The 27,108-nt window shown below is 46.1% G+C and overlaps 1 protein-coding gene across 2 annotated transcripts in view; it reads right to left on the bottom strand.

Moving 5' to 3' along the window:
- The window catches only part of SORBS3 (sorbin and SH3 domain containing 3), a 35,056-nt gene extending 9,556 nt beyond the window's left edge, over positions 1 to 25,500 (bottom strand). Inside the window, exons 1-18 of one of the 2 annotated variants that reach the window (XM_023494782.2) lie at positions 25,173 to 25,500; positions 23,894 to 24,080; positions 21,645 to 22,008; positions 21,317 to 21,425; positions 19,358 to 19,551; positions 17,727 to 17,790; positions 14,151 to 14,189; positions 13,743 to 13,797; positions 10,857 to 10,944; positions 10,516 to 10,602; positions 10,299 to 10,352; positions 7,958 to 8,044; positions 7,197 to 7,243; positions 6,356 to 6,447; positions 6,102 to 6,154; positions 5,921 to 5,967; positions 4,416 to 4,530; positions 764 to 889 (exon numbers count right to left, since the gene is read on the bottom strand). In XM_023494782.2, the coding sequence (XP_023350550.2) occupies positions 764 to 889; positions 4,416 to 4,530; positions 5,921 to 5,967; positions 6,102 to 6,154; positions 6,356 to 6,447; positions 7,197 to 7,243; positions 7,958 to 8,044; positions 10,299 to 10,352; positions 10,516 to 10,602; positions 10,857 to 10,944; positions 13,743 to 13,797; positions 14,151 to 14,189; positions 17,727 to 17,790; positions 19,358 to 19,551; positions 21,317 to 21,425; positions 21,645 to 22,008; positions 23,894 to 23,898 (1,626 nt within the window). In that variant the 5' untranslated portion in view covers positions 23,899 to 24,080; positions 25,173 to 25,500. Of the gene's footprint in view, positions 1 to 763; positions 890 to 4,415; positions 4,531 to 5,920; positions 5,968 to 6,101; positions 6,155 to 6,355; positions 6,496 to 7,196; positions 7,244 to 7,957; positions 8,045 to 10,298; positions 10,353 to 10,515; positions 10,603 to 10,856; positions 10,945 to 13,742; positions 13,798 to 14,150; positions 14,190 to 17,726; positions 17,791 to 19,357; positions 19,552 to 21,316; positions 21,426 to 21,644; positions 22,009 to 23,893; positions 24,081 to 25,172 lie in introns of both variants that reach the window. The other variant, XM_023494781.2, reaches the window with a different exon arrangement.
- Positions 25,501 to 27,108: the final 1,608 nt, after the last annotated feature.

The following is a 27,108-nucleotide window of genomic DNA, read 5'->3' as shown; positions in this document are numbered from 1 at the left end:
GAGTTTGTTGTGGATAAACGTTTTTGGCTGTGTGGACCTGGGGGGGGGGGGGGGGGGGGGGGGGGGGGGGGGGGGGGGGGGGGGGGAACCTGATAGGGCAGGTAGATGAAGCAGTGGACCTGACATAGTTGTGTGACCCTTGACCCTGGGGATTGCCTCCAAAAAACAAAAGAAAAGAAAAAAGAAACTGATAAGAAAAAAAAAAAACATTTAGAAACTTATAGCTTTTTTTTGTCTTCTCCCTAATGTCCACCTCATAGCAAGTTCTCAACACATGTTGATTGTTTAAAGTGGAGAGACCAAAAGAAAGGGCTTTAGAAGTTCCTTAAAACTTTTTATGCCTTTCTCCTTCCTATTTCCCTTTCTCCCTTCCTCCTTCCTCTATTTTCAAATCCCTTTCTTGCTATTATACTTTTTTCTGTTTTCTCTTCTAGCTTCCTTCAATTTTCCTGTCTCCTCCCACTTCCCCTTTACCCAAATATCAAATTATATTTGTTGTTTATGGTTATATTTTCACTATAAAAATCGATCCAGAAAGAATTAATAGTTTCTTCCCTTTAGATACTTACAATCCATAAGAAATGTGGTTCTGAAGCCAGTCACAACAGGGAAGGAAAATACTTTATCCAAACAAGTCAGGAAAGGAAAAGTTTCAAAAATGGGGAAGGTTGTTTGACTATTATTTTCTGCCCTCTCTCCCTCCCAATTCTGACATTTACCTAAAAGTTCCCTTGCCTTTCCCACCTTAAATGCGCTCACTCACTTTTCGGAAGGAGAGCTCCACTTCCAGATCCCCCTTGAAGTTGTATTGGGCCACAGCCTCTCCATATTCCAGTACCTGGTAGGTTGGGGGTTTGATGGGCTTTGGGATCTCATTTGGGGGCAGCACCTAGAAGAGGAAAAAGGAAAGGTCAAAGGTTCCTGAATCAACCGCCCACTGTCTGAGGCAAGTAGGTGGCCCAGTGGATAGAGTGCTGGATCTAGAATCAGGAAGAACTGAATTCACATCCAACCTCAGATACTAGCTGTGTGACCCTGCACAAGTCATTTAACCCTGTTTGCCTCAATTTCCTCATCTGTAAAATAAGCTGAAGAAGGAAATGGCAAACCATTTCAGTATCAAGAAAATCCCCCAAAGGATCACACAATCAAAAACAACTAAACCGTAACAACATTTACTGAACATGTGCTTGGGGATTCACAGCAAGGAGTTACACTTTATTATATCATCATTTACTTTGGACCATAAAGTTTGTAAAGTACTTCCTAGGCATCTCATCTGATTGTCATAAAATCTTATGATATAGGTATTATCTCCTTTTACAAATGAAGAAACTGAGGCTGATCTGGTTGGGATATAATTAGCATTTAATTGAGATATTCAAATCCAGTCCTCCCCGACTTCAAATCTAGCACTCTCTTCATTATTTCATCCCATCTCTTGGAAGAAGACAACATAAGACTTGGCCAGAAGTGGGCTAGGGCCAGTTTTTGGAAGCTCTCAAGAGCCAATTAAATTTTCAGTGTGGACATTTATTTTCCCCTCAGAAATCAATACAAATTAGAACCTGATTTATTGCTCTGTTGAATAGTTAAGAAAGTGACAGAAAAATGTTTACAATGCAAATTAAGCTTAAAAGTGTATTACAAACATTTTCTATCCCAACCGCAGCAGGTTGGTAAACATTTACCGGCACACCCCAGGGTTGGAATTTTAGCAAAGAATTTACAGATCAAAGATTTGAAAAGCGTTATCTATTTAAATCCCCTCATTTTATAGATGCAGAAGATGAGGCCCACAGGGGGTTAAGCAACTTGCCTCGCCGGATTTGGAACCTAAATTCTCTGACTCCAGATGCAGTATTCTTTGCACTGCAATCTTGTTTCCGGAAGTGTTACTAACTTACTTAATTGAAAACAAAGTATTTGAGTTTCTCAGGCAAAAAGTATTTTACTGAAAGGAGTGGCCAGAAAAGAACAAACATTTTTTAAAAAGCTAGTTTAAAAAGCCTAAATTTCACAGATATCTGTGACAAACGGATAAGAGACGCAAGCAGCAAATACTAAGTCTTAAGAAGCTATTTGGAAGAGAAGGTATGTGCATTCCAGGTGGAGAAAGGTATGTGGAAAGATGTGGAAATGGGAACCAGGTGGGAATGGGCAGGATAGTTTTCGTCCCTGGAATGAGACATGAATTGCAATACAGAAAGCCAAGGAGAGCCTTGAGGAGGACGGGGGAGAAGGGAGGAGGGTGGAGGAATAAGGGATGAGATTGGGGGAAGGCCTTCAAGTCTAGAATTAAGAATTTTCATTCAATTAAAAGCTGCCAGCCTTAGGCAAAATTTGTATTTTGGCAGTTTATCTTCCCCAGTAGCCTCCCTTCTCACTCCCTCAGATACCCCATTTTTCAGGGTGTCTCAGGAGATCATAAAACACATTCTTTCTCAGAAAGGAGGGATATATATCATGCTGTCTTGTGTGACCCACAGGGACTTACTGGGTGTTTATTCTCCATGAGGAATGCTTGTTAGCTAATTCCTATATAAAATAGTAGATTTCTTTCTCCTATGCCTGAAATGCCTTCCCCTCAACTTCATTTCTTAGAATCCTTAACTTCGTTCAAAGTTCAGTTTAGGTGACACCTCCTACCTAAGGTCTTTCCTGATCCCTGTAATTGTTAATGTTCTTTTCCTACTCCTTTACATTGTCTTTTATTTATATAGTCTATACATTGTAACTCCCCCAGTGAAGTGGAATTGAAACTCCTAGAGGACAAGGATTGCTTCATTTTCACCTTTGTATCCTTAGCAATGAGCACAATTCAGGGCATAAACAGTTTTACGTGCCTAATAAATGCTCAGTTGAACTGAATTCCTATTTCAAAGAAGGATAAGGAATTAAAATTAGGAATGAAAGTGAATTAAAATTAAAATATAGGATTAAAAGTTCCATTTTAGTATGTGTTCATCAACAACCTAAGACATTTTTTTTGCTGAGGCAATTGCCCAGGGTCACACAGCTAGGAAGTAATAACCCAAAGCATTTGCCAAATATGATGTCAAACTAAGGAGTAGGCAAAGACAAAAATTGGAGAGACTCATCCTGATTTCCTTGAAGAACAGAGAATACAGGCAGGACTCCCAATAACATAGATCAGACAATACAAGGACCCAACATACTCTCCCGAATTGCACAGAGCCTGGCCCTGAGACAAGGTTCCAAAATGCATTTATTACATATATTTTTATTTATTAACATATATTTATTATTTATATATTTATTATATTTATCTATATTTATTTATTAATATATTTTATTTATTTATTTATTATATATTTATTAAGCACCTACTATATGGCAGGTATGGTGCTAAGCACTGAACATACAAGGAAAAGCAAAGACTTCCTTGTCCTCAAAGAGCTCATAATTTAATGGGGGAGACAACAAGTAAATACAGCAATTCAGGAATTAGGGCTGGAAGAATTAATAAACAAAAAGGATACTAGGATCAAGAGTTGCTATGGAGATAGGAATACTGAAAATAAAAAAGACAATGAAGAATATTCCCTACCTTCAAGGAATTTACATTCTGCTAGGCAAAAATTTAATCCAAAGAAATAATTATATTTCCAATTATAACATTTCATGGATGAACCCTTTAGGATGTTTTAGAGAGTCATATATAAAAGTAGGGGAAGGGAGAAGTAATTAGCCCCTCAAATTAGAATAAAGTCACCTTTGCTGGGAGCCAGGGTGTCTGACCAAAGGGTTGATGAACATGACTTGCATTTGTAGAACCATTTAAAGCTTACAAAGGTGGTACTGACATTGCTGATGACTGATGCCAAAAGAGCAGTTCAATGGAATGCCAGGCCCTGGCTCACATCTGGCTGAATCCCTGCTGATGTCTCAGAATCCACAACTGCATCCCCTATCCTGCCTGATCCTCAACTCTTATCTCTACCCTGATATAGGACTATTAGGACTATTTGTATCTTCCCTAATGGAAAAATCTATTTGTCCCAAATCACTTCATTAATTATGTGGACCCTCTTGATATTTAGGACTGATTGCTTTTTCTTTGTTTTGTGATAAATCTTTTATAATCTCTCTCTCTTTTTATTTTAAGAAAAATTATTATTTCCTACTTCACAGGGTTATTGTGAGAACCAAATGAAAATGGATGGAAAAAATGCTCAAAGCCCTCTAAGAGTTAGCTCTTATTATTGTTATGAACCAGGTGGTGAGAGTTATTCACAATCACTGGGATGATATGCAGATGAAGACATGAATCTGAGAGGTTTTATTAAGGAAAAAACAGCAGAGCTCAGTAACAGACTGAACACAACAGGATTCCGGGTCCAGGAAAGAGAGGAACCCAAATTCCCAACCCACCAAAGAAGCCCCTCACTCACCTCTACATAGTTAGTTGGAAAGATGCCAAGCCGCCCATGATGCTCTCCCTCCAGCCAGTTTTTGTCCACCTCTTTGTGTATGTACACAATGTCCCCCTTCTGCAGGGTCAACTCCCTGGTGGCCAGGCATAAAAAGTCACTCAAAGATCCCTCAAAATCAAAAGGTGGTAAAGGAAGGTCATAGAAAAGGGGACAACTGCCTCGGGGTTATCCAAAACCTAGAAGAATCTTTTTTTACTTCCTTCTGCCTCGGGGTTATCCCAAACCTAGAAGAATCTTTTTTTACTTCCTTCTTCAAACCTAGGTTCCAAGTCCTCCCCAGTGGTGGCCTGGGGGGCCTTTGTGGACAGAGACACTACTAGGAACTTTTGACCCTGGGTCAAGAGGCAGAAAGCAGCCTTCGTTGAAAGAGGGAGTAAGATCACCCAGGAAGCTGGTCTGAGGGGAGGGAAAGAGCTTACTCCCTTATAGATTATCTAGAAGTTTCACATCTTAATTATTCTCAATATGGGATTAGTCAATTTCTTGCATGTTTTAGGGACATTTCCCCATTTGGGGGGAGGAGAATTCAGGATATGATCACCCCCTTTCCTGGGCTGTGCTCATGGTCATCAGCTATTCTCCTCTTTCAATACAACTCACCTATCCATGCAGACAGAGTCATGTGCATGTGGGTTCACCCCCATTGTGTGTATGTGGGAGAGACAATTAGATGAAGTGTCATATATCTTATCATATAGAATTTATATGGTCCTGGAAAGCTGTAGCATGGATTTCTCATCCAGACTCTTTCTTCAGATTTTTAAAGAAGCCTGACTGGGGGCTTGGAGGGCAGGGTGGGAGATGGGGAAAGCAAGGAACTCCCACAATGCTGGAGCAATGGAATGAAGGATAAAAGTTTTGGCATTGTTGCTTCCAGTGCTTTTGAGATACCCCCTTCCATGATGCCCTAGTCTGAACCTAGGCTGAAGTAAGCTAGGTCAAGTGTAGGACAGTCAGGTTGATGGACAGTTTAGGCTCTTCTCACAAATAGACAAATAATCCCCATTATCTTCCTTTCCAATATGGTACACACAAATAGGGACCCATCCTCTAGCACAGGTTTAAAAATTCCCCATTCTTCCCAATCTTCTCCCCACATTCACTGCAGGCTGTCAGAAGCATGGTAAGGGCTATTCAAGTCAGATAAGCTCGACAGAAAGCAGACTGTTTGCTAGAGGAATGGGAAATATTACCCTCCTATTTGTTGGCACACAATTTCTTTTATATCTGCAAGAGGTAGAGTGGATATTAGCTTTGGGGCTCTAAATTTGATAAGGCACCTGGGACAAAGCCCTGTTTGTCCAGTCTTGGTTATGTCTTTTCTTTGTGGAGCAAGATGAGATAGAAGCTTCTGAACTCTCATCTCATGAGAATACAGAGGAAGTCAGGGTACTTGAATGGGTCTATGGGAGATACTCCTTCCCCTAAAGACAGGGGAGAGAGAAGGAAGAAAGGACACTTACTTAGGTGACTGAGCCTGGAAATCAAACTTGAGTCGTGCAGCCTTCATCTGAGCAAAAAGAGAAAGAACAGAATTTCCCCTAGTCAAACTTATACACTTCTGAAAGTTATAAATGACACCAATGTATCCCACCCTCTGGAAAATCCAGCCCCAACACATACTGCCCCTAAGCTTCCTCTTACCTTTTTCTCTTCTTTCTTAGCCTGGCCATCCCCAGGCTCTGCTGTGTGGGAATCTGTAGAGAACCAAAATCTCATCAGACCAAAGTCAGCACCAGAGTTAGATGAAATAGAAGGGTTGGGAGTAGATATCCTCATTGATGTCCATCAACCCACTCAAATAAGGCAAGGGGAAATATGCCCAAAAGGAGCTAGATTAAAGGATGAAAAGGGGGGGGGGAGAAAGTGGGGAGCGGAGAGAGGAATCTGAGTCTTACCTTGAGTGGGGGGTGGGTAGAGGAAATCTCTCCGACCCAGGAAGGGGCTCCCTCCATCTTGCATTCTGTGGGGGCTCAGGGCCCGAGAGGTGCTATGGTAAAGTGGTTGGGATGGGCTGGAGGCCCTGGCTGGAGACAAGCTGATAAAATGGGGGTGGGGGAGGGAGGTGCAGATAGTTTACTCCTTTGGGGCCAGACCCTTCACTACTTCCAGGATTTTCCCCTATCTTGCCAGAAACGCCATTCAAACGACCACCTCCACTCCCTAATCCCTGGATCTCAGCAGGATATCCGACTTCCTTTCCCTCCCGCCCCAAGCCAGGAAGGGGTGAGGCCATGGGAAGGGGGAGACCCTGAGAAGGAGAAGGAGGCCTGAGCCATGACGAGGAGTTGTGCAAGACAACGGGACCCCACCATTCCGCTCGCCTTCCCTCCCCGCCCAGCCGGTCTCCAGGGAGACCGAGTGACTCTAAAGCCAAAAAGTTTCGCTGCGCCCATGGAAACGGCAAGCGCACCCCTTGAGTTGCCTCCCTCCCCTCCGTGCCCCGTCTCGGAATCCCGGTTCCGTCCCTGGCCCTCTCCGAGCTCTCCCCCTGCCCTTCAGGACCGCACAGCCTTTCCCACCTCCACCTTGTTTCTCCTCTTTCCAGGTCCCTCCCTCCTCAGTCCCAGGATCCCAGGCTGATCTGCCCTTTCCACATCAGCGCTTCTGTCCTCCTCCTTCTCTTCCTCCTCCTCCCGGGATCGCGGTCCCTTTCCCCCTCCGTCCCACTCCTGCCCCCGTCCCACGCCCGGTGGAGCCCCTTCCCCTCCCGCCTCCCGGGCTTCTCAGGGCACTCACCGAGCCAAGGGTCTCCGGTCCCGGGGGCGGCTAGCCTGCGCCGAGCCCTGGGTGGGGAGAAGAGGGCGGGCGGAGGCGGGACTCAGCCGGGACTGCGGCCGACCTCGACCGCCCTCTCCACTACAGCTGGGAAAGTTGGGACTGGGGAAGGAGGGTCAGAAGGAGGGGCGGGATGAACGCAGGGTCCTAGAGTCTCTCCTCGGACGGCCAAGACGGGACAGGAGAGCAGAAGCCGAGGCCGGCCAGCCAGCCGCGCATGCCGGGAGGGGAAGAGGGAAGGCAGGGAAAGGGAGAGAAGAAGCAGAGGCAGCCTTAAAGGAGGAGAGAAGGAGCGAGACGAGCGGGCCATGCCATCCTCCGGCTGAAGTGACAGCCCCGGAACGAGGGTGTCCCGAAGACAGGCGGCAGGGTCACCCCGGGGCATCAGGGCGCCTCGTCCAGACTCACAACGAGAAGAAGGGACCTAGAGGTCCTCTCCTCAGAACTTATTTTCCAACCTGAGGTTCTGAGGCTCGGAGAGGACAGATGATTTTCCCAGATCACCAGGGAAAAATAGGGGCCCAGGAGTCAAATCTTGCCACAAAAACCCACTGCCTCTCCACTTGGTCTAGCTTACTTTCCACATCCCATCCTACAGAATTAGACCGGAAGCCAAGCATCCCCTTTCCACCTCAGGAATCTTGCCCTTCTGTCTTTCCCTTGTTTGCTTCTCATTCTCCCAGGGGGCCTGACAGGGGGATGGGACCAGGAGTGAGGGGTACCTTTTCCGGGGGCAGCTTCATCTCAATGGCTCGCATGTCTTTGTCCAGCTCCTCGGTCAGCCTGGCCAGTTCTCTCTCCAGTGAGATCTGAGGGGCAAATAGGTTGGGGTCCCCAGAAGACACAGTAGCCCCCTCCCCAGAGATATCTCCTCCCCCTAAAAGCAAGGATGATCTCCCCACAAAGCATCTCCTCTAGAGGCTGGACATTGTCCACACATTCAGGTCTCTTTTAAGGACGTTGTATCAGAGCATGCTCAAGCAGATCCTACAGTGTTTGTGGAGTCCAAGAGAAGTCTTTAAGTACGGATTGAGGGAGTTTCACAGCTGGATTGCTACAATACTCCTCCTTTAATCCCCTCTAGGTAGTGAAGTGGTTAGAGCACCAGGCCTGGAATGGGAAATACTCGTCATCCTGAGTTCAAATCAAACCTCAGACACTTACTAGCTGTGTGACCCTGGTTGCCTCAGTTTCCTCATCTGTAAAATGGGCTGGAGAAGGAAATGACAAACCGCTCCAGTATTTCTGCCAAGAAAACCCCAAATGGAGTCACAAGGAATCAACTAAAGATACGACTAGACAACACCATACCCCTACCCGATTATTGTGATTATCTTCCCCAAACCCTTATTTTTAGCAAGTCATTCTCTGGCTTGAAAATACCTCATTTCATTTTCTACCACATCACATCTAAAGTACTGAGTCTGCCTACTCTCATCATACGAGAATACATGCATTACATACACACAAAAGCATTTGCTTCTGACACAGAATCAAAAGCAAATGAGGAAACTGAGGTATGTCCAAGTAAAGCCTATTTATACACATTGGGCAGCAGGGATAGTTTCAGAGAATGGCAGGGGTGCATCTCTCCTAACATTCCATATGTTTCCCAATATACACCCTCTACTCTACTCAGAGAAGTCTCACTGGCCCACGATCATTCATGGAACTGAAAGGTACCGTAGAAACCATCTTTTTTTGAGAGTTTTAAACTTGTAACAAGGGAGTCTGCCTTGAAAATATTTTGTTACCCAGCATTTCAATATAACCTGTTTCCTTTGTATTGCCATTTTTATTTTATCCATTTAAAATATATATATTTTTTCTGATAAAGGGACCCATAGAATTCATCAGACTGCCAAAGAGGACCATGATACAAGAAGGTAAGAATTTATTTAGTACAACCCTCTTATTTTTCAGATTTTCCAGGAAAAAGTAGCTTGTTCAAGGTCACACTACCAGTCACTTTGCTTATATTCTTCCTCTAACCTGGAATACCATTTTCTTCATTACAATTATATAAATACTATTTTTATTGTAAATACATTATTTAATATAATTGTATTATAAATAATATTAACATATAATAAAATGATGTTGCTGTTGTTCCGTAACCAGAGATACTATTCTTTAAACTCTTCAGTTTACACTCTTTAGTTCATTTTACAGATGAGGAAACTGAGACAAGTAGAATTAAGTGACTTGTCCAGGATCATACGACTAGTTAATGTCTGAGGTGAGACTTGAACTCAAGTCTTTGCAATTCCAGACCCAACACTCTATCCACTGTGCTACCTAGCGACTCTAATAAAATAATAACAACAGACATTTCTATAGAGCTTTAAAATTTGCTGTGATCTCCTGTGATATTTTCATTGAAAAATAACTTGGCTCTTAAATCACAGGATCATAGATATTCAGCTAGAAGAGACTATGGAAGCCACCTGGTCCAGCTTCCTATTTTATAGATGAAGAAGCTGAAGTCCCAGAGTAGGTAAATAATTTACCCAACCTCACACAGGTAGTAACCAGCAGAGCTGACTCCCAATTTTCTTGCCTGAGCTCACAGTTCTTCTCTGGTTTGTTCATTGTTCCCCTAAATAGACTTTGAACTCTGAGGTAAAAGCCCTGTCTTCTCATTTGTACCCCTGTATCCCAACTAGTGTCTATTATCACAATGGGCACATGGTAGATGTTTGATAATTTTTTTTTCCCAAGGCAATTGGGCTTAAGTGACTTGCCCAGGGTCACATAGCCAGGAAGTATTAAGTGTCTGAGTTCACATTTGAACTCAGGTCCTCCTGACTTTAGGGTTGGTGCCCTATCCACTGCACCACCTAGTTGCCCCTGTTTAGTAAATTCTTATTGATTGATCTGTGGATGGGATGGAGACCCCATTTGCAAAACTGCACATAATGACCCAGAATTCATACCTTTGGGTCCGAGAAGGAAAATCTTGCCCTTTTCTTTTCCAACCCAACCCCAACATTCAAACCATATCCTTCTCTCAGCCACCCACCCCCTCACTTACACTGGTGCCCAGACAACACTGGCACTCACCTCAATTGGTAAAGAAGGCTTCTCAGCAGGTTCATCCACCAGGGGCTTCTTGGGCTGAGGGGTAGGTCAGGTCAGGTCAAAGGAATTGGGACTGGGACAGTTCCCAGGCTCTTTCCCTTTGGGGCTCCTTTTGATGATTGCCTGGTCTTTGGCTGAGCAGCCCTGGCTAAGGGCAGCCCCCACTTTTAACTCTCCACCCCAGTCGATGTTCCCTTACCCTCTGCCCTGTTTCTAATTCTTGCAGAAATTGATTCCACGAGTCCTCAGTCCAGATATCTTCAGCTTTCTTCTGGTACCTGACTACCTGGGTGAGCAAGCAGAGGATATGAACTCTAACAGAGGGGTCTGGATACCAGATTTTGTCATCTGAAGAAAGCCATCCCTCCCTTAGATGGCAAGCCTCATCCGGGTGCCTTATCAGAGCACAAAGCCTAACAGCTTCCACAGAGACCAGGCTGAACATTCCTGGTGTTATTCTGGGGACTCTGTGTCAGGCCGGGCCCAGGTACGTTTCAGGGTGAGCAAGGGCAGGAGGTAAGGAGTGGGACGGACTGGTACCTGAGGTCTTGTCTGCAGGAGAGGTGAAGTTCTGGGATTGTAGCTGGAGAGGCTGCCAGTCCCTTCCTTAGGGTCCTTGTGGCTCCTCCTAGATGGGGGGGGGGGGGCGGCAAATAATCATTGCTTTCCTGGAATATAACTGTGGGGAGGACTTAGAGAGAAGTTGGTCCAGGGGAAGGGAGCTGCTTTCTTTTCTCCATAGTCTCAATTTCAGTTTGTGGTCCTTTTCCTACATGCAACCATTTTCTCCCCAGCCTCAGAAGACCACCACCAAGTGATATAATGGAAGGGATAAAAGGAAAATAATGAGCATTTTATTAATTGCCTATTTTGTGCCAAGAACTGTGCTGGGGCCAACCCACACTCACAAAGGTCACATTGCTAGGAAATGTCTGAGGCTGTATTTCAACTCAGGTCTTCCTGACTCCAGGCAGTTGCTTCAATTATAAAATGGGAATAATAATAGTATCTACCTCCAAGGTTGTTGTGAATGAGATAATGTTTGTAAAAGTGCTTAGCACAGTGCCTGGCACACAACAGGGACTTGATAAATGCTTGCTTCCTTCCTGCCTGCCTGGCATACTGGCTCTATCACCCATAGGACCCTGGGTCACTTCCTCTATTGCCTAGGAGCTTCTCTGCCAGTGGTTTTCTGTTCTAAGCAGGGGACCTGATACATCTGTTCTTCTCATTGCTATGTATTTTCTTTCTTTCTTTTTTTAAATCATTTTTCCTTAATAGTTTTATTTTTTCAAACATATAACAAAATCATTTTCAACGTTCATTTTTATAAGGTTTTGTGTCCCAATTGTTTTTCTCTCTCTCTCTTACCTTCCCCCTTCACAAGACAGTAAGTAATCTGATATAGGTTATATGTATTTTCTTTTAAATGAATCAACTGAATTTATTTTCAAAAACTGTTGGGATAAAAATGTCCTGATATGACAAATGTCCAATACCAAGACCAAAAAGTAGCAAATTCACCCATTATTAGAAGGTGAATATGATGAAGTTTAAGAGCTTTGGGATTTGAATTTGGAAAGTTAGGCAGTTCAATGGAAAGAAGGCTGGGCCCAAGGGATCTGGATTCAAATCTTTGCTTAATCAATACTTGGGTGACTGTAGGCAAATCATTTCACCTTATTGTAACACAAGAATGCCTTTCTTTGCTAGTTGGATCCCCAGTGCTTCATACAATGTCTTGCACATAGTAAATGCTTAATAGATGCTTTTTCATTTATTAGCTGGCCACAAAGACCCTTCTAGCTCAAAACTATCATCGTGTAGCTGCTGCTTCCCCTCTCTAATTTGGTTTCTCCATGCATAAAATTAGGGCCAAAATAGACAATCTCTCATTTTAGGACTCTAGAAGGCAGCTCTTCTGTCAAGAGGGCTTAATGTGGGTGAACCTCAGCTTTGACATTGCCTTTAGCTTCTTGGCCAGAACCCCATATTTGCCAGTTTTTCTGGAACCACAGAATGTCAGAAGTAGGAGTCACTCTGCAAACCAGTGAGTCCAGGCATTTCATTTTATACATGGGAAACCTAAGACCAATGGCTGACTCCAAGTAACACAAAGCCATCACTATAACTAGCTTCTGGGATGCTCCTGCCAAACAGGCCATCAGCACCAAGCAGATCCCACTGAATCCGAAGTTTGATCAGATAGCGGAGTGGGTGATCAGTCCACCAGAATTTGATGGTCTATTAGTGGGTCTCTGGCCATATATCTGAAAATCATAACAAGCCACACCTAAGGATGTGTTTCGGATGAGGAAACGAAATAAAAGATTAAAAATAACCCTGACAGTTGAATAACAAATGCATGGATTTTATTTGTTTGGGGTAGGTTGGGCTGGGTTGGGGATTCCCTATGCAGATGAATAATCAGACTGAGACTCTGCTGGCTCAGAGCCTGACCTTGTCACAGCCAAATTCATTCAGAGTGAAGACCAGGAGCTTAATTTTTAACCCTTCCCCTTACACCGGTAGCCCCATGTTCCCAGCAGCCACAGCATGTTCTGAATTTTTTTGGAGGATCCGTTTAGAAAGGAGGTTTCCAATTGGGAGGAAGGGAGGTGGGGTTAAAATAAAAACTCCTGCTCACAGTAAACAAGGAACTGGTGTCTAGCTTAGGGGTGACCCGTGATGACGAAGCAGGTGTGCCACGATCCCAGGGACCAGTGAAGGGAGTTCTGTCAGCCAGCCTGGCTTTGCCAGAAACAAGCCGGCTGTATTTTCCCGGGAAGGCCCCGAGGGAGGCGGCTTTCAGCCTATCTTCCCGCCCTGCATTAATAGCCAGCAGACCCAGAATGGCCAACCCTGGCTGGCCGGCCGCACGTGAGATCTGAAGAAATACCCTGTTTCACTTGGTGTTATAGTTATCCATGTACGCACCTCGCGCTTCGGTTACATTGTGAGCTCCGTGAAAAGGACAACAGAGGGCTCGACTTGGGATCTGGACGTCTTAGGTTCAAATTCTGCCGCAGATCCTTCCTAGCTGTGCGGTTCTGGGCAAGGCCCTTAAACTCCCTGTTTCAGTTTCTTCCTATGTAAAATGAGGGGGTTGGCTCTGACGGCCTCTGAAGTCCTTTCCAGTTCTGATCCTATGCCAGAGTCCCTGACTCTTCCAGCCCAGAGACGGGTCCCTTTTCTTCCCTGAACGTGAACCTGTCTTAGGCTCGGTGCTCCAGTGCTCGGCTTCCCTCGTGGCCACCAGAGGGAGTAGTTCACTACAGGGATGACCACCCATTCCAGGACTGGTCCCACCACCATCGCTCTCACTTCCTCTGGCTCAGGAGTGGGTTGGGGGGTGCCGGAGGTGGACAAAGCCAAGCGGGGGGACTCCAGAGCGCCCCCTCCATCCCAATCGCAGCACGCACTCACCTGCTGTGGAGAGATGAAGGACTACTTCTCAGTCCTGCCCTGAGATGGCTGGACTCTAGAAAGGGAGGGAAGTGGAGGGGAGAGAGGGGTTAAGCTCCGAGAGGTTGGGAGAGCAGAATATTCAAGAAGAAATCAGGGAGCTGAGGAACCGAATTCTGACCCTGTGACATCACTTTTTCAGGACCTGGGGGATGAGCTGTGACATCACAAGGTCAGGATTTGGTTCCACAGTTCCCTAATGACCCCCAAGTGCTGAAAAAATGGTGACATCACAGAAAGACACATTAAACACTTGGCCTGAAGTGGGAGAGAGATATAGAGTCTCAAACCCCAGGTGATGGTGAATTCTCTTTACAGAGAGAAGGGAAAGTGGATCAGGGGCCAGTGTCCAGGAACAATTGCTCTCACCTTTGCCTTGCTCCTCAAAAGCCCAGTCCAGCTGCAGCTCTGGAAGAGAGAGGAAGCAGGTCATGGTTCTCTAACCTCTGCCTCAACCCTCCTCCCCGGCCAATGGCCCTCCCTTCCCCTTTGGGAGGTAGGAGAATGAGTCAGGCCCAGAAGAATGTCTAGAGGGAGGGCAGGAATCAGGAGGGCAGCTCCAAGGAGGTCTGGAAAAGCTTTGGGTATTCAATGACTCTGGACTCCTTCCAGGCAAGCGGAGAGTTCCCACCTCTCTGCTGAGACCCACCCACCTATCTGCTTAAAGCTAACAGGGCTGGTCCTTAGCAAAATGGCCAAGTCAGGGAAATTCCTCTTTCTTGTTTGGGTCCCCTTGTGCCTGGGAGAAAAGCATCAGAGAAAATTCAGGCACTAATGTCAGTGACTCCACGGCCACAGCCGATATTTTAATTTTAGAGGAGGACTGTAGAGACCAAGCTAGTTTTACCATAAAGAAATAAATAACTAATGACGACATTCAGGGAACAGACATTCACCCATTTCACATGCCTCTAAGTCCTTGAAACTGCCACAAATTAAGAACAGGTAGAGTAATGGGTGACCCAGTCAGCCATAAGTTCTCTAAAGAGGAGTAATTATTTCCTCGTCAGATGTAATACGAGTTAGTGCTTGGATCTCCCCTCAAACCCTGAAGAATCACAGAATCTGAGAGTTGTAAGGAACATCAGAGACCATCTAGTCTCTACAATACACTGGACCTAGTAGTTATCCAAGATCTATGTGTTAATTAATAAAAGCTACTTTTCCTATAGTGTCTACTATGTGCGAGGCACTTTGCTGAATGCTTTACAAACATCTCATTAGGTTCTCACAACAACCTAGGGAAGTAGATGCTATTATTATCTCCATTTTACAGTTGAAGAAACTGAGGCAGACAGAAGCTAAATGACTTGCTAAGTAACATAGCTAAAAAAAGTATCTAAGATTGTACTTGAACTCAGGTCTTCCTGACTCAGGTCTAACAGACTTTACACTGAACCACCTAGATGTTTCATTGCTTCCATGACCCAACTGTCATTTTGCAAGTTTCACTTGCTCTGCTAGTTTTATTCTTCCAGGCCCAGCAGACTAAATGTATATTCTTTTTTGTTGTTAGTTTCTTTTTTAAATAGTATTTTATTTTTCCAAATGTACACAAAGATAGTTTTCAATATTCGCAAAACCTTGTGTTCCAGTTTTTTCTCTCTTTCTCTTTCCTCCTCCCTCCCAAGACAGCAAACAATACAATACAGGTTAAACATGGGCAATTCTTGTAATATATTTCCATATTCATCATGATTCACAAGAAAAATCAAATCAAGAAGGAAAAAAAACATGAGAAAGAAAAAAAACATATGCAAGCAAACAAGCGACGACTAAAAAATACTATACTTTGATCCACATCCAGTCTCCATAGATTTGGATGAGAATGGCTCTTTCCATCCCAAATCTATTGGAATTGCCTTGGATCCTAAATGTATATTCTTTTTTCAACATGACATAACCCATTAGATTGTGAGTTCCTGAAGAACAGAGACTGTTTCTTGTTTTCGCCTTCCTTTGTAACCTGAGGGCTTAGCACAGTGCCTGGCACACAGCAGGCTCTTAATAAATATTTTTTATCCTTTGAAAACTTGAAGGCAGCTATCAAGTCCTCTTATGTTTTTTCTTCTCCAAGGTATACATATCCCAGCTGCCTTACACCAATCTTTATATAGCACGAATCATCCCGAATGCCTTCTTTCCTATGCTCTTTAGTTTCTCAGTTTTCTTCCTAAAATCTGGCACCTGGAAGTGAGCACACTGCAGCAGGGATGATCTTATCAGGGCAAAGTAGAGAGGGCTGCCTTCCCTGCAGACCTGACGCTGTGTTTCTCTTAATGCTGAAGAGGATTACATTAACTTTCTTAGATGCAATATCACTCTATCGATGCATATGAAGCTTGCCATCTTATATTTAGGAACATGACTTTTTAGAAACAAAGGCTGACTTTTACATCGACTTCTCATAAGTTTCATTTCGCTACATTCCTAATATTTTTGAATCACCTACCCTTTTATCCAAATCGTGAAGAAAAAATGCTAAATAAAAAAATTAGCACAGGGCCATTTTGGGATGGATGGGGAACGTCAGGGGAGAGATCCTTTTAATGGTATTTACCTAACATTTTGAGATCTGCAATATAGTTTATGGCAGCTAGATGGTGCAGTAGATAGATAATAGAAGATCTGAGTTCAAATGTGACTTCAGAAACTTAGCTATGTTACCCTGGGCATATTAATTTCAAATTTGCCTCAGTTTCCTCATCTGTAAAATGAGCTGGAGAAGGAAATGACAAACCACTCCAGCATCCCTGCTGAGAAAACCTGAAATAGGGTCAAAAGAGCTGAACATGAATAAAATGACTCAACAACAAATGCAATGCATTTCATATACCATGTCATTTTATCCTCACATTGATCTAGGGAAGTGGGTACTGTTATTGCCTTTTTACAGAAGGGGAAACTAAAATAGGAAGTGGTTAAGTGACTTGCCCAGGATTACATGGCTAGGATTTGAGGCAGAATTTGACCCCAGATTATCTAATTTAATTCAGAGATCTACCAGCACTACATCAAACTATTCATTTCTACTTTCCCAAATTAATTATATATTCCGTTAACTATACTATCTTTCCAACAGTGAAGCTTTTTAGTGTAAATCTGAAGTCTTAGATGAGATTAAAATGTGACTTTAAAATATTTAACAAAATTACAAATAATGTTAATATGTGGCTTTATAAATCAATAAAAGATCCTTATGTAGCATTTAGACACCTCTGGTCTCACCCAACATCTCTTCATCTTTTCTTCATGAGAGATTCCATCAAGGGCTTTGTTAAAATTGAGAGAACCTCTCTAGAGCATTCCCCAGGAGAAATTGAGTGATTTTATCAAAATGAATCCTCCCTCTCCTTCACTTCCCATATCCATTCACTTGCCAAATCTGGTTGATTTTACCTACCTATCCCAACCTGGCTTCTCTCCACTCATACACCATGCAATAATTCAACTGAATTACAGCCACAGTCTCCTAATTGGTTTCAAGTCTCTTTCCATTCCAAGCCATCCTCCATGCAGCTACCAAAATAACCTTCCTAAAGTACAAGTCCGACCATTCTCTCCCCTGATCACGAACATTCAATAGCTCCCTGTGCCTCTCCTGAGCTTGATATTTAAACCCTTTCCTAATAAAGCATCAGCTTATCTTTTCAGGCTTTCTCTAGCCCTTCCTGCACCTTACTCCTGATACACATGTTCCAGCCAACTTCTTGTTCCTTGTACTTGGTATTCCATTTCCTATCGCCCTACCTTTGCATAGGCTGTCCTTCCTTTCTTTCTTCTACCTCTAAGAAGCTTCCTTCAAACCTCAGATCCACTGCTTTCTCTTTGAGGAAGACTTTCTTTCTCCCTCCTCCTCAAATCCCTTAGAATCCTCCTCCCCTCCCCAGAATCAGCCACCCCCAATCTTATGCATGTACCAGCCATGACAACACTGTTGCTCACCTGGAAGTTTTCGGTGGATCTGCTGGAACATTTTTCGGTACCAATCCCGTGGGCTTCCTACGCTCTGGGAATACAGAAGGCAAAGTCAAACTACCCTCCTTTCCCTACTTCCAGGTCTTCTTGGTTGAAATCCAGCCCCATGGGCAGCACCCACCCTGGAGTCGGGAGGATCTGAGTTAAATTTCAGCCTCAGACCTTGCTAGCTGTGTGACCCCTGGGCAAATCACTTAACTCCAATTGCCCCCCAGAAAATAAAGCACAAAAAAAGAAAGAAAAGGAAATACAGTTCCAGAAGGGCTCTGCTGAGCTGATATTATAGGAAAAAAAATTGTATCTCACTTTGGAAGCAGTTCAACACCTGATTTTCAAAGTATAGTTTTAGAGTTACCCGAGGCACTAAGATTGAGTGACTCCTTCAAGGTCATAGGTTCACTAAGTGTCAGAAGCAAGATGTGAATGCAGATCTTTCTGATTCTGAAACCAGTTCTCTAACCAAGGCAGTTAGGTGGTTTAGTGCAGTAATTGGAGCCTTGGATTCAAGAAACTGAGTTTCTATATTGCCTCAGACACTTGCCAGCTATGTCTGGCCCTCCTCAAGTTATTTAATCTCTTTCTCTCTGTGTCTCCTTCCCGCTTTCTTTCCATCCATCTCCCTCCCCCCCTCGCTCTTTTTCTTTCTTCCTCCCTCCTTTCCTCTTTCACCCCTTCTCTCCTCGCCATCTCTCTGTTTCTGTCTCTGTCCCTATCTCTCCATCTCCCTCTCTTTGTTTCTTTCTGTCTCTTTCTCCCTCCTCTCTTTCTCTCTTTTCTTCTGGGTGTGTCTCTCTCTCACTGTTTATCCCTCCTTCCCTCTCTCCCCCTTCCTCTCTCTACCTCCTTTCCTTCATTTGTGTCTGTCTCTCTTTCTCCTCTCTCCTTTTCTCTCTCTCTTTCTCCTTCTTTCCTTTCCTTTCTCTTTCACCCCTCTTTTCTCCTCTCTCTCCCTCCCCTCTTGTCTTATTGTCTCTCCCTCCCACAACCCTGTTTTAGTTTCCTAATCTGGAAAATGGGGATAATAATAACATCTACTTCATAGGGTTGCTTTGAGGGTTCACAATGAGATAATATTGGGAAAATTTAGAGCACTATACAAATTCGTTATATGCAATTTACAATGCTCCTTCCTTATAGTATCTCAGAGAATTTGTACAAGTATTACTATCCCCACTTTATGGATGAAGAAACTGAGGCTTTTAGAGATGAAGCACTAGCATCACAGTAAGATCAGAATCCAGGCCTTTCCTGACTTCGAATCCAGTACTCTCTCCACTATGAGTGGCACATATCAGTGTGAAGTAATAGAAAGAAGGCTGGAGTCTTAATGCTGGGGTATTCCTGAACTCAGGGGTACTAGGTGGTATGATGGATAGAGCACTGGGCCCAGAGCCTTCGTTTGCCTCAGTTTTCCCATCTGTAAAATGAGCAGGAGAAAGAAACAGCAGACGATTCCGGTATCTCTGCCAGGAAAACTCCCCAATTGCATCATGAGGAGTCGGACATGACTGAAACTGCTGAACATCATGAGCTCAGCGTCTATCTCTGCCCCCTTCCCCCCTCCTCCTCTCTCCCTCAGGGGTGCCCCCAGCACTCACAGAACGGGGAGCGATGGGCATGCCAGTCTCATCCACTGGTCCAATGCCCTCGTATTTGACCCAGCACTTGTCCCGCGGCTTGCTGCCTTTGGTCCATGTGGCCGACCAGTTTGGGCCACCCTGGGCTACGGGTTGCTTGGTGCTTGCAGGGACCTGGCTCTCAGAAACAGGCCAGGTCTGATACCAAGAAGGATCTGAAGGTAGCATTTGAGAGACAGAAGAGAGAAAAAAGAACAGTGAACAGGAATCAGTGAGTTTACCCAACCTCTACCCCATTCACGTACTCTATTCACCCTTTAGCTTTGCCGGGGCAAGTAACCTCTGACCTTTTCTGAGTTATGACATTCTGTTTGTTTGATTTGGTGACAAGCACATACAAGTACACCCTGTATCCTCCAGATAAAAGGAGCATATAGTACATGTTTATTTGTGGGTTTTTTAAAAAAAGTAAATCCAAACTGATTACATTTTGAGAATGTTAGGACTTAACATTTAAAATGATTGGAAATTCCCGATCGGTTGTCAATATAGCCTTCCTCTCCCAGGAGAGAGTCATTTTAGAATGGAGGAGGGTTCCTCAAAACAATATTATTTACAAAAAATGGAATTTTCTAATCAGATTTTGTCTGTTCCCCCCCCACCCCCCCAGCGAAGATCTTTCTTTATCCTCCTTCACTCAAAGGATGAAGACAAGCAGTTTGATTCACATTTCCACTGACTCCTTGGATCTCCTGGGCGGGACCCCTTTTTCCTTAGCCCATAGACTCCCATGAAATCCAGTGAGTCTCCAAGGATAGTAACCAGACTAGCCCTGAGAGCCCTCTCCCAGGGTGGGAGGTACTAATCACCTCAGGATCTTCTACCTTCATCACCCCTTTTTATTTCTATTCTCTCTAGCACCAAGCTCTGGCTTTGGCCAGCATAACTTGGGCTGTTCCTAGTACAATGGGGGTATGTGGGGAGGGGGCAGGATTTAAGATTTGTCCTTCATCCCTAGGACTGGGCCAATTTGGGGAAGAGCAACAGTTGTGGGAAGAGGGGACCGCTTAAGATTAGACCTCCATCTTTGGAGGTTTGGTTAGAGTTGAGGGGGAAGGCTAACAGCTGTGCTCTTCCATAGAGTTGTGTTGGCGTGGAAGGTTTTTGTCCATTGGAATCTTCACTCTCTTGGGTGGCGTAGGCTCATGGGGAAAGAACGCATCTGTTTTGCTCCCAGCATGTGTGCAAATTAGTAGTATATATATCAGAGAGAAGTTCACAAGGAGGAGGAGATGGTTCGTTTATAGGGGGACTATAGATCAAGAAAATATCCAGTGGATGAGGGCATCGGGAATCCAAGGAACTCTCCTGCAGCAAAAAGTCGAATGATTTCTGCCTTCCTTGTCCCTTCCACTTCCCTGACCTCAAAATACCTGCGCCTCTGGGTCAGAGCAACCATCAATCTCTCTCTAACTTTGCCCTCAGAATGGCCTCAAGGGGATGGTAATACCTATTTACCCACATATCTATAAATACATAAACACACATGGGGAATGATGGGAAGGAAATGCCTCGGGCATCCCTTGCGTGCACATGTATGCAGACACCTTTGTATATATATATATATATGACATTTTGGATGTGCATATATGGGGGGGTTCTAGCAAAGGCAGAAAGAAGCCAGCCCCAACCTAGGCAATTGCATTAGCTGGCTCTGGGGAGATGGGGACCTGGGGAGGTACCAGAGACAGGACCACCCTCCCTCCAGCGTATATCTGGAGAAAGATACGGGCGCTCTCCCTGCCGGGAGGGAAAAGGGCCCGTGCTTATCTTCTACTTTCTATCCTGCTGTCTAACCAGTCTTTCAGGAAGCGTCTGACTTGGGAAGGAGCAAGGGATCTATCTAGCAAAGGTTTGGGATTAGAGCGATGGAAGCAGGCGAGGGCTCTGACGAGGACGGATAACCGGAGCCGAGCAAACCTGCGATGACTCTTCTGGGAGCCGAGTGCCCATTGCACACAGTCCTGGGGGCCGGGTCGTGGAACTGGAAGTTGAGCGTGTTGGAGCCGCCGTTCCGGAGCACAGGCACCTGTTGCGGTTAGGGAGGGAGCGAGGAGGGGTCAGCTCACTGCACACCTGGGGGATGCCGGGGGCCTAGCAAGAATCCAACAGGTGAAGGCGTGGAATCGAGAAAGAAGAGTCCAAGGATTTCTACCTCCCCAACCCCCTGCCCTTAAAATAGTCCCCCCCTCCCCGGGTCAGGGCCAGGCTCCCTCTCTCACCCTTGCCCTCGGAGGGCCCTACTCACCCGGGTCCCTTGGCGGTGCGGCAAGGTCTGCGCCTGGAGCCGGCCTGGGATGAAATCAGTGAGGCTGAGCCCCGGGGGGAGGCTGTAGTACGGGGACTGCATGGCGCGGCCGGGGCGCACGGACCCGGAGGGGACCGATCCTCCCTTGGGGAAAGGACGAGGGGAAACTAGAATTGGCTCCAGAAGCCCCAGTCCCTCCTGGCTGTGGATGGGTGTCTGGAAGGTCACCTGGACTCCCGATGCCCCAAGAGGCAGACTCCTCCCCCGGGCACCGGCCATCAGCTCTGTCCCAGCTCCTGCTCTTGGCGCCGCCTCAGCCGCCGGGATCAGGCACAATGAGCTGCTTGTTTGAGTGACCCAGGAACTGCAGGGGTGGGGGAGAGGGGGTGTGGAGGACCAGGGTGGGGGAGAGGATAAGAGAGGAGAGGGATGGCAAGGAGCGGGGGACCATGGGAAATGCCTCGGTCATCCAGGCACATCCCGCAGGGATCTCAAAGCACTTTATGACTTCCTCCCCAAAAAGAGAAATGGAAACAGCTGTTGGGCACAGCAACACACAGGAAGGAGGGAGGGGAACTAGCCTGGTCTGGCTATGTGCCCTAAGGGAGGACAGCCAGGCTCCCTCCCCTTCGTACCAAGACCAGCCAGGGCCTCTGGGGTGAAAGGGAGAAATCATCTTTCCTGAGTCAGGAGCTAAACATGAAATGGTCATAGCCTTTCTTGTTCTGCTTTCCTTCCCAGGGACCCTGGGGAGTTCAGAATGCCAAAGCAGACTGGCCTGCCCTCAATCCGGGATGCTCTCCTCCCGCATCTCTCTGTGTCTCTGTCTCACTCTCTGTGTCTCTGTGTATGTGTCTGCCTGTCTGCTTTTCTGTATGTCTGTTTTGTGTCTCTGTATGTGTTTCTGTCTCTTTCTGTTTTCTGTATGTGTTTCTCTGTTTTCTGTGTCTCTGTACGTTTATTTCTATGTATGTATTTCCGTCTGTTTTCTGTATAACTCTCTCTGTATGTGTTTCTGTTTTCTGTGTTTCTGTCTCTGTTAGTCTCTGTCTTTATTTTCTGTATGTCTCTCTCATACATGTATTTCTCTGTTTCTATGTTTACGTTTCTTTGTGTGTCTGTATGTGTTTCTGTCTCTGTTTTCTGTATAACTCTCTGTATGTGTTTCTGTTTTCTGAGTTTCTGTCTCTATTAGTCTCTGTCTTTATTTTCTGTATGTCTCTCTCTGTACGTATATTTCTGTCTTTATGTATGTATGTATGTTTCTCTGTGTCTGTGTTTCTGTCTGTTTTCTATCTCTCTGTGTTTCTCTCTGTCTCTATGTATGTGTCTTTCTCCCTGTTTTATCTTCTCTGCTTTCCTCCCTCTGTTTTCCCTTTTCTGTTTTTCTCCTGACATTTCCACAAATCTTTCCCTCTGCTTTCCTCCCTGTTTGTCTCTTTCTCTCTCCATTTCCTCTGTCTCTGTGTCTAGATTTGTGTCTCTCTCCCTGACCTGCACTTGTTACTCCTGGAAACAAGATCATAGCAGAGAAAAGCTTGTCCCTGGAAATCAGCAGTGGGTGTAGGGGAGGTGACCAGCTCTGAGGAGAAAGCCCAAAGCCCCCAGAGAAAGGGGATGTTGGGACAGGATGAAAGACTTGGAGATGAGGATGCCAGTGCGGAGGAGGAAGACTAGGCAGAGGCATGAGGCTGAGGGAAGGGGAAGAAGCAGGCAGAAGATGGGAGGAACAGCAGGTGGTCCCTGTGCTGGGGTGAGGGTGATGTCAAAACCAGTGCTCTTCTTGAAAACTTAAGTATAAAGTGTAGGCTGAGATCTTGGGCTGACATAGAACTTCCTTCCAACCTATCCCACCCCCAACTGGAGTCACACGACTTGCTCGGGTCACACTGGTACCTCCTGAATGGAGTCCAAGCCATTGGTGGGTGGCTTCCACACTCACAAAGGGCAGTGTTGGGAAAGAGCTGCTTTGTGTGCAGGGAAGGTGCATGCCCATGGTCAGAGCGGAGATTTCACGTGGGCAGGGCTTTCACGTGGGGAGTTTGTCACTCTTGTTCACTTGGAAGGAAGTACCAGGAGTCAGGGAGGTTGGGGAAGCAGACCCTTGTTGGGAGCTACTTAGGCTCAGGGGTTCTGAACTGAGAGTGCCCGTCTGACTACTCGGGGGTGGGAGGAGAGGGAAGGAAGGCATTCACAAGCTGGATTCAATTAGGACTGAGGGCAATGCCACATTAGCAGTACAGACTTACGCCATAGTCCTGTGCAATTCTCTCTCCTTAGCAATGAGCAGGGGGAAACTGAGGCATGATTTAGGAAAGCTTTAGAGTTGGCAGTCCAGAAGTACCAGGCCCTAACTTCTCAACGCTTTGTTACATATCACCATCATCATTTGGCCCTGGATCCTCCTCTCTTGACCTCCCCTGACTTCCTTGATCCCTAGGAAGATTCAGAGTGGATAATTTCCCCGTGAGCAATTCCCTTATTTTTAAGTGTGGCAGAGCTAGTCTGGGGAGTCAGGAAGGTTCCAGTTCTGACTCTGACATTTCCTACCTTTGTAAGCCACGGCCAGTCACTTAACCCCACAGTTCTCTCTTCGGCACCTCTCTTAGAGGTGGGGGTATGCATTGGAAGAAGGAGTTTTCTTATCTGAGAGCTTCAGGTCCAGTCCCTATGCCTGTCCTGGTCATTAAGCTGTTTTCATGGGGGAGGGTCTATTTTCTAACCATCTCCTTCCCCCCAACACTTCCTCCCCCATCCCACCTCTCTCCCCCTGGGAAGGGGTCTATGAATGTATCCAGGTACTTTAGCCTCTTAGGGTAATAAGACTTTGCATGTACCCTGCCTACCCAGGCTTATACAGTCTTGGCACCAATATTCCTAGGAGTTAGAGATGGGGGAAGAGGGGGAACAGAGAGGGGAGAGACTTCATTTCGGGGGAAATGAAAGCAAAAGGCCTTAATGTCCATCCATCCCACCAGATGATGTAAGGGTAGGATCAGTAGTAGACCAAGTCTGATTCCCAAATCAGTGTTGTCCACTTTCCAGGAGCTTGAGAGAATGCGCGCTCTCTTTTGGCAAGTTCCTTACCAATTTAAAGCTTTGACTCAGGGGACATAGCAACCAACCTGGTGCCACTTGGAAGTTTTTCTTGTTTTTGATCTTTTCCAGGACTTATACATGGGAAAATAAATGGGGCAGTGGTGGTTAATCTCAGCTCTTTCCTTCTTCCCCATTCCACATCCCTCTCCTCCCCAGGGAATGAGAAAAGGCTTCCTTGGAAAGCTTGTATTTTCTTTGAACAGCAAGGCTTTGGGGGCAGCTCTTCCCAATTTTTTCATCTTGGTACCTCAGTTTCCCTGAGCATAGCAAGGGGGCCCAGTCGATTTTCTGAGGACTACAGGGGGAGGAGCCAGTCTGCCTTCCCTTCATCTAGTTTGAGGGATTGGCTGGTTCTCTCTCCTTGATCCCTCCCTTCCCTGACCTCAGCCTCTCCTCCCTTGCCCCCTCCCCTTCTTCCTTGGCACCTACCTGTAGGAGAGCTGCTGGAGAGGATGGAGTGTGTCCGTGAGGGAGAAAGCATTCCCTCTGGCCTCCACCTTGAGCCCACAGCTGTGGGCCTCTGGGGAGGCTGCCAGGAAGGGGAGAAGTCTGGGGTGTGTTCTCTCTCCCTCGTGACTGAGGCAGAATAAGACTCTTACAGGGTGGGTGGGTGGGTGGGAGGGGACGAAGGAGATGCAGTGAGACAGAATCAAGAGTTGCAGAGAAAAATGGGGAACTGGAGAGTGGGTGTGAGATAGAGAGGACAGAGAGATAAAAAAGAAAAAACTCAAATCAGCAGGAAGGGAGTCTGCAAGCTGGAGAGAGGGAGGCGGGGAGGGAAGAGAGGAAGAAGGGAGGGAACCAAGCAGAGTTTCCAATCTCTGGCCTGTTTGCCGCAGGGTGGGGTGTAGGGAAAAGTCATACTTTTTTCTCTAGCTCTTTCCCCTCCCTCCTCACGTTGGGTGTTTATGTGTATTGTGGGGATTGGGGGTGGGGAAAGATTGGGGGGGGACGTCATTTGGTCAGGAGGTGCCCATCTCCCCAGAATGGGGACTTGCTGTTCTCATTTCAAGGATGGGATGGAGGCAGAGGCCAGGCAGGGACCATGGTCTCAGTGCTCAGGGTGGAGTGTGTGTATGGGAGGAGGAGTCCGGGGGGTCCCAGGGGATCACAAGAGACTTTCCCAGCAGCTTTCTCTCCGTGCCCTGTGGAGCCTTTGGCACCAGAGAGGGGCCACTCAGAGTTTCCAGCAACATTTCCAGCATGTGGGAGGGGGAGCTTCTCTGGTCCTGGAGCCCGCCTTTAGCACAGGGATGATGAACAAGACAGACAGACAGACAGACACAGTGAGAGGGACGCAGGGATGGAGACCGAGAGACTCGGGGACAGAAATAAGAGACAATGAAGCAGAGACTGACACAGAAGAGTGATGGGGAGCACAATTACTTCAGAGTTGGAAGAATAAAAGAGAGGCGTGAAGGGTGAAATTTATACACATATACACAGATGTGGGGAAACAATGACTCCACAGACACACACACAGACACACACAATGGGCCAGCTGAAGGGGGCGGGGGACGCCTGGACCAAGGCAGCCCTGAAAAGATCCTAAGGAAACGGTCCTGGGGTGAGCCAGCCTAGGAGAGCGGATGAGGGTGGAGGCCCACCCCTGACGGTAGTGGGGTGGTCCCCATGTTCCCAGGCAGTGGACAACACATTTAGATCTTGTTGTCTTTCCGATGTTCCCGTTGCTCCTGGCTCCGATCCCAAGAACCTCCGCCCATTTGCTCCCTAGCCTCGTCCCACTCCCTCCTAACCTGTGCTGCTGCTGCCATTTCTCATGGGCTTCCCTGCTGTCTTCATTTAGTCCTCTAAACAGTCCCAGATGAAGCTTAGGGACAGAGAAATGGGGGAGGGTTTCCTGACCACGGTTGTGGGGAGAATACGGGGATGCTGGAGATGCCGTAGGACAAAGCATGGTGATATCCCCTGGATCTTGGCAGGGAGTATTTGAAGAGCTTTTGGCCCGGGGAAAGGGAGCACAGAGAACTTGTTTGTAAGCTGAGCTCAGGCACCCAGGTTGACTTGACCATCCCAGGGGAATATGTTCCAGAGACACTAAGTCCCAGTTGGAACACCTCCCCCTATCCCCTGCACCTCAGAAACGGCTCTAATCCCAAGGGGGCCCCAGAAAAGAGGCCACTCCTAAAGCCCATGCCCTCCTCCATGTTCTCTGTTCCAAAGGACACAGGCAGCGGTCCAGCTTCTGAAAGAAAGGGTGTTGCCAAGTTCCATGGGATGACATCTGCAGTACAGTGCAGAGCTCTGAGCTGGGAATTAGTAAACCCGGGTTCCTGTCTTTGCTAATTAAGCCCGTTTCTTGGTCCGTAAAATAGGAGTAACATCTGACTCACTCATCGTACTG

The sequence above is a fragment of the Sarcophilus harrisii genome, chromosome 2 (genome assembly GCF_902635505.1).
Source record: "Sarcophilus harrisii chromosome 2, mSarHar1.11, whole genome shotgun sequence".
Classification (NCBI taxonomy): Eukaryota; Metazoa; Chordata; class Mammalia; order Dasyuromorphia; family Dasyuridae; genus Sarcophilus; species Sarcophilus harrisii.
Note: the sequence above shows the minus strand (reverse complement) of the source record. Positions and strands in the feature narration are given on the sequence as shown.